The sequence below is a fragment of the Apodemus sylvaticus genome, chromosome 5 (assembly GCF_947179515.1).
Source record: "Apodemus sylvaticus chromosome 5, mApoSyl1.1, whole genome shotgun sequence".
Lineage (NCBI taxonomy): Eukaryota > Metazoa > Chordata > Mammalia > Rodentia > Muridae > Apodemus > Apodemus sylvaticus.
The window spans coordinates 16,542,178-16,549,574 of record NC_067476.1 but is presented as its reverse complement, the minus strand read 5'-3'; the positions used below and the strand labels follow the sequence as shown (position 1 = coordinate 16,549,574).

At 37.1% G+C, this 7,397-nt stretch overlaps 1 protein-coding gene across 1 annotated transcript; it reads right to left on the bottom strand.

Annotated features, from left to right (window-relative positions):
- Window positions 1-6,160: 6,160 nt before the first annotated feature.
- On the bottom strand, window positions 6,161-7,081 carry LOC127684150 (olfactory receptor 1L4). Its single transcript, XM_052181115.1, has one exon. It carries the CDS (start codon window positions 7,025-7,027, stop codon window positions 6,161-6,163), a length of 867 nt encoding a protein of 288 aa, XP_052037075.1. The 5' UTR covers window positions 7,028-7,081.
- Window positions 7,082-7,397: the final 316 nt, after the last annotated feature.

Sequence of the window (7,397 nt, the reverse complement as noted above, 5' to 3'; positions counted from 1 at the left end):
CATACCTACAATCCTTAGGTTTGGTCTTCTCCTTGTGTCCTGGATTTCCTGGATCTTTTGGGTTACCATCTTTATGCATTTTGCATTTTCTTTGACTGTTGAGTCAATGTTTTCTATGGTATCTTCAGCACCTGACGTTCTTTCTTCTATCTCTTGTATTCTGTTGTTGATGCTTGCTTCTATGACGCCTGAATTCTTTCCACGGTTTTCTATCTTCAGAGATGTCTCACTTTTTGATTTCTTTATTGTTTCTACTTCCACTTTTAGATCCTGGATGGTTTTTTTCAGTTCTTTCACTTAATTGTTTGTGTTTTCCTGTAATTCTTAAGGGATTTTTGTGTTTCTTCTTTAAGGGCTTCTGCCTGTTGACCCATGATCTCCTGTATTTCTTTAAGGAATTTTTGTGTTTCCTCTTTAAGAGCTTTTACCTGTTGACCCCATGTTCTCCTGTATTCCTTTAAGGGAGTTATTTAAATCTTTCTTGAAGCCCTTTATCAGCATCATGAGATATGATTTTAAATCCAACTCTTGCTTTTCTGGTGTGTTGGGGTATCTGGGACTTGCTGTAGTGGGAGAACTGGGTTCTGATGTTGCCATGTGGCCTTGGTTTCTGTTGGTATGGTTCTTGTGCTTGCCTTTCACAATCTGGTGCTAGTTGGTGTTCTTGTCTCTGACTGGAGTTTGTTCCTCCTGTGGACCTGTAAGCCTGTATCCTTACTCCTCTGAGCTCAAAAGTGAAAGTGCTGCTGAGAGATCTCTCTCTCTCTCTCTCTCCTGGCAGGCTATGTACAGAAAGCTGTGGACTGTCCTGGCCCTGTGTGCCCCTCCAGGACTTACATTTTAAAATGTCTCATACTGAACTGAGCATTAAAAATGTATCACATTAATAGATTAATTGGGAATTGTACAAACCTTTTTTGGCTTTAATTTTTTACTGAAAAAGGAAGTGAAAACATTTTATGATAGAATGGAAGTTTTACATGGCAAATATTTCTGATAAATTGAAAACATATATAGAAAAACATGTTAAAATTAACAATTTTCATGGAAAATTAAAGAGTAAAATGGTAGACATATAAAACCTTGCTAAATTAATTGAAAAATGAAGTAGAAACATCTTATGATACAATTGAAGATTTATGTGGAAAATATTTCTGATAAAATTGTAGAAAAATATAGAATAACGTTAAAATTGAAGATTATTATGAAAAATTACACAGATAAAATGGTAGGTATAAAAATGTTTCTAAGTTGATTAAAAATGGGATTATAAACATTTTCTGATAAAATTGAAGATTTACATGGGAACTATTTCTGATAAAATTAAAGAAATAGAAAAACATGTAAAAAATCGACTGATTCATGGAAAATTACACAGATAAGATGGTAGGCATAAAATATTTCTAAGTTGATTGAAAGTGGAATTATATTTTCTGATAAAATTGAAGATTTAATGGAAAATATTTCTGATACAATTAAAGAAATATATAAAAACATGTTAAAATTGAAGATTATCATGGAAAATTATACTGATAAAATGGTAAGCATAAAAATATTTCTAAGTTGATTGCAAGTGGAATTATAAACATTTTCTGATAAAATAGAATATTTACATGGAAAATATTTTTGATAAAATTCAAGAAATATATAGAAAAACACATTAAAATTGACAATACCATGGAAAATTATATGCATAAATATATTGCTAAGTTGATTGAAAGTGGAATTATAAACATTTTGTGATAAAATTGAAGATTTACATGAAAAATATTTCTGTTAATCTATGTCTTTTTATTGGGGAATTGAGTTCATTGATGTTAAGAGAGATTAAGGAATAGACATTGTTGCTTCCTGTTATTTTTGATATTATTTTTATGTTTGTGTGGGTATCTTCTTTTGGGTTTGTTGGAAGAAAATTACTTTCTTGCTTTTTCTAGGGTGTAGTTTCCCTCCTTGTGTAGGCATTTTCCATCTATTATTCGTTGTAGGGCTAGATTTGTGGACAGATATTGTGTCAATTTGGTTTTATCATGGAATACCTTGGTTTCTGCATCTATGGTGATTGAGAATTTTGCTGGGTATAGTAGTCTGGGCTGGCATTTGTGTTCTCTTAGGGTCTGAATGAGATCTGCCCAGGATCTTCTAGCTTTCATCATCTCTGGTGAGAAGTCTGGTGTAATTCTGATACATCTGCCTTTATAAGTTACTTGCCCCCTTTCCCTTACTGCTTTTAATATTCTTTCTTTGTTTAGTGCATTTGGTGTTTTGATTATTATGTGACAGGAGGAATTTCTGTTCTGGTCCAGTCTGTTTGGAGTTCTGAAGGCTTCTTGTATGTTCATGAGCATCTCTTTCTTTAGGTTAGGGAAGTTTTCTTCTATAATTTTTGTTGAAGATATTTACTGGCCCTTTAAGTTGGGAATCTTTACTGTCTTCTATACCTATAATCCTTAGGTTTGGTCTCCTCATTGTGTCCTGGGTTTCCTGGATGTTTTGGGTTACAAGCTTTTTGTATTTTGCATTTCTTTGACTGTTGAGTCAATGTTTTCTATGGTATCTTCAGCATCTGAGGTTCTTTTTTCTATCTCTTGTATTCTGTTGCTGATTCTTGCATCTATGACTCCTGAATTCTTTCCAAGGTTTTCTATCTCCAGAGATGTCTCACTTTGTGATTTCTTTATTGTTTATACTTCCACTTTTAGATCCTGGATAGTTTTGTTCAGTTACTTCACTTGTTTGTTTGTGCTTTCTTGTAGTTCTTTAAGGGATTTTTGTGTTTCCTCTTTAAAGGCTTCTACCTGTTGACTATGTTCTCCTGTATTTCTTTAAGGGATTTTTCTGTTTCCTCTTTAAGGGCTTTTACCTGTTGACCTATGTTCTCATTTTTAAGGGAGTTATTTATGTCCTTCTTGAGGTCCTCTATCAACATCATGAAATGCGATTTTAAATCCAACTCTTGTTTTTCTAATGTGTTGAAGTATCTGAGACTTGTTGTGGTAGGGCAACTGTGTTTTGACATTGCCAAGTAGCCTTGGTTTCTGTTGGTAGGGTTCTTGTGCTTGCCTTTCACCATCTGGTTATCTCTGGTGTTAGTTGGCCTTGCTGTCTCTGGTTGGAGCTTGTCCCTCCTGTGGGGCTGTAAGCCTGTGTCTATACTACTGGGAGACCAACTCACTTCTGGCAGTCTCTGTGCAGAGAAGCCTGTGGAGCGCCTGGCTCCCTGGTGCAAATGGTGGCTGGAAGACTCCTGTCCCAGCTGCTCCACAGATTATATTCCCTGTGTGCTCTTAGCTGTTCCCCTCCAAGAGAGAAAGTGGAGATCTCACCTCTGTGCTCAGAAGTGAAAGTGCTGCTGGTAGATCACTCTCTCCTGGCAGACTGAGCACAGAAGGCTGTGGAGCCACCTGGTTCCTTGGTGGGAATGACAGCTGGAGGACTCCTATCTCAGCTGCTCTACTGATCGTATGCCCTGTGTGCTCCTAGCTTTTCCCTTCCAGAGAGAAGTTGGAGCTCTCACCTCTGTGCTCAGATGTGAAAACACTGCTGGAAGATACCTCTCTCCTGGCAGGCCAAGCAGAGAAGCCTGTGGTGTCACCTGGCTTCCTGGTATAAGTCGGGAATTTTATAAATCTTATAGATGGCACTATGTAACTAATAGCTAGATGGAATATAAATAAATTCCAGGTAAACATGTACAGATTTGAAAGCTATTTCAAGTTGCATTTTATTTCTTACATGCAGTTATTTCCTGATTACTGAAAGATGACAAAGAGAAGCAATGGCAGGAACCTTGATGTTATATTTTAGTCTTTCCTGTGTTCCATTCTCACCATATATTTCTTGCTACATCTTTAAGGCCAAGTATCTTATATGATACTATTAAAAAGTTTCTGACTCATAAGAACTGGTGTCTATAAGATTTTAATGAATTTGAGAAAGATATAGATAGATAAATAGATGGATTAATAGATTGATAGATAAAAAAATGGATAGACAGATGATGAATAGCTATCTGGCTGGATGGATTGATGAATGGGTGAATGGATATTTGGTTGGATAGATGAATAAATGTAGATGGATGGATAAATGAGTGGAGATGGATCAACAGATGGCATGATAGATGGAAAATGAATGGATGATAGACAGATACATAGATGATAGTTAAAATGAGAACTTGTACACTATTACAGTTCTTTAATTGTTATTAATAGTCACTAAATACTTCTGGTGCCTTTTAAGAACATAGTTATATCTCATTGTATCCCTTTATTTTGATGGAATCTTGAGATGACCTGGCTAATAATTTCTGGTTATAAATGGTTTGAATTACTTCTGCACAAAATACTTACTTGGCAGTATGAATTCTTCAAGAGCTATTTTCATCTTGGATGAGACTAGACTTAGAATGATGATTAATGGTCACCAAGGTGATGTGTAGTATTTTGGTTTCTTTAAAACCCCAGTTATATTAGATGAATATGTTTTTATTTTAATCCTAGGAGTAGGATTAGATGTTTCTTCACAGCAGGAGATTATGATTTGCCTTGTGCACTAGTAGGGTCATGGTTTTGCCAGCTGCAGGTAGTTTCTGTGAGTTTATGATATTTGGGATTCTAAGAACTTTTGAGAGGATACAAATATGAGAGACACAAGAGGTGTTATGTGCATTCTGAGAAGCCATGAGTGCTCTGAGGCAGCTGCTGCTCTTCTTGATGCTGTTGGTTTTATTGTTGCATTTGCTGGATTTCTGGTTTGCTATTGCAGGATTGTAGGATTGCAGGATTGCAGGATTTTAGGATTGCAGGATTGCTGGATTGCTGGATTACTGGATTGCTGGATTGCTGGATTGCTGGATTGCTGGATTGCTGGATTGCTGGATTGCTGGATTGCTGACTTTTCCCTAGGAACCTGATGTCTGTAATCAGCAGAAAGTCTATACCCTATTTTCTTTCTAATTTCCTTTCTCTCCTACCTGGTATTGGGGGTTGGAAGAGATTAGGGTGGCATAGGGTTGAAAGGGTGGTAGATAGAAGAACCAAATAAAATAGCTAAGAACATATGCTAGCAGTGCTCTTGGATTTCTTCACTGTTTAGAATAATAATCAGTTTTATACTTTTCTATGATGGACATATAGTGTAAACTTGAAGTAAAATGAAGGATTAACATTTTGTGATTATTTTTCCACAGCACAATTTTCCTGAATAACACACATTGTATTCTATAGACTATGAAAGGGATCCTGTTGGCAATTCTAGACTCGAGGAAAAAGAAAGAAGAAAGTAAGTGAGAGGGCTGGTGAGATGGCTCAGCGGTTAAGAGCACTGGTTGCTCTTCGAAAGGTCCTGAGTTCAAATCCCAGCAACCATATGGTGGCTCACCACCATCCAACCATCATAATGAGATCTGATGCCCTCTTCTGGTGTGTCTGAAGACAGCTATAGTATACTTACATACAATAAATACATAAATCTTTAGAAAAAAAGAATGTAAGTGAGAGAATTAGACATTGAGAGTTTGCAATGTCTTGAAACTTGCATCTTTATAAGTAGAATAAATACTTTTAAAAAATAATCTCTCTACTTTTCTAGCTGTAATTTTTTTACACAGCTAGAAGCTGATTGAAGAAGTCTCACAAAGCTTTACTCCAATATTTATTGAACCTACATTTGGGAGAGTTTTACTTTCCTGAAAATGTTTTGATCATTTCTTAATCTTTTGAAGCAACCTATGTCAGACATCAAGTCTCATTCCTTGACTACTTCCTGTAAGAAATACTTTTCTACTCTACACCAAATCTGCATATATTCCTCATCTGAACACTAACAGCAATCTATAACATCTTGAGTATGTGTATTGTCAAAAGTATTGAAATATTATTCATACAAAATACTTATTGTAATACTGGGACATAGACTATTGATAAATACTGGGCACCTAGTAGTATATGATGTGGTATTGACATGTATTTTGCCCAAACCATTGTTAGAAACCAAATATTTTGTTCTTAGGTTAATGTCCTTATTGGGATCTAATTCCACCTATAAGAAAAATGTATAGAAAGAAAGAATAGGTTATTGCTGTCTTAGATTTTATATAAACTATGACAATACCCTATTTTCAATTACGGAGACATCTCTCTAGTCCTTTATTTTGATCATTCTATGAGTGAACTCTATCCATTAGCTTCCTCAAACCTCTCTTCATATCTTTGTTCCTTAGGCTATAGATGAAAGGATTCATCATAGGTGTCACTACTGTATACATAACAGTGGCTACCCGGTCCTTCACCACTGAGTACATGGACAGAGGCCTAAAGTAGACATAGATGATACTCCCATAGAACAGGGCTACTACAGTGAGGTGGGAGCCACAGGTAGAGAAAGCTTTCCACTTTCCAGCTGCAGAGGGGATCCTGAGCACAGTGACAATGATTCTCAGGTAGGAAAATAGGATGCATAGGAAGGGGGTCACAATGACAGCCAGGGTCTCAGTCATGACCACGATCTGGCTGGATGATGTGTCAGAGCAGGACAGCTTCAGCACAGGCTGAGTGTCACAGAAAAAGTGCTTAATGACATGAGAGGCACAGAATGAGAGGCGAGACATGAGGAGGACACGGAACAGTGCATGCAGATGGGAGATGGTGCAAGAACCCAGCAGCATGAGGAGGCAGCGTTGTGGCCTCATCACCACATCATAATGTAAAGGATTGCAAATGGCCACCAGTCTGTCAATGGCCATGGAGGCCAGAAGGTAGCTATCAGTGTTCCCTAAGGCCATGAAGAAGTACATCTGAACAAGGCATCCCACATAGGAGATAGTCTTTGTCTCTGAGAGCAAGTTCACCAGCATCTTGGGCACAATGACTGTTGTGAAGCAGATATCCATGAATGACAAATTGCTGAGGAAAAAGTACATGGGGGTATGGAGCCTGGAGTCAGAGCGTATGGCCAGGATGATGAGCACATTCCCCACCACGGTGACCAGGTACATGATGATGAAGATGACAAAAAGGGGTTTCTGCATCCAGGGATTGGAAGAGAGACCCAGCAAGATGAAGTCTGAGGTGCTGCTGCTGCTGCTGCTGCTGCTGCTGCTGCTATGGTTGTTCATGTCTCTGGCTCAGTATAGATTTTGGAAGAATTGTAGGAAAGATGTGAAAGGAATTTTCGTCTGTATAGCTTGTTCCTTAACTTTAAGTCTGTTTAAAAAACCCTCATTACCATTTGTTATGAGTATGAAACATATTTTCTAAGAGTTGACAGAGAAATATATTAGATGAATATCTAACAAAGAAACACAAAGTGACACCTCTGTTATTTATTAAATTACAAACTGAAGGACTCTCAGTCCTGGTTAGTAATGTCTGTATTACCTAATTTACCTGAGTTATTTT

Excerpts from the sequence above, each read along its gene's own strand:
- LOC127684150 (XM_052181115.1), bottom strand. The coding sequence starts at position 7,027 with ATGCAGAAACCCCTTTTTGTCATCTTCATCATCATGTACCTGGTCACC.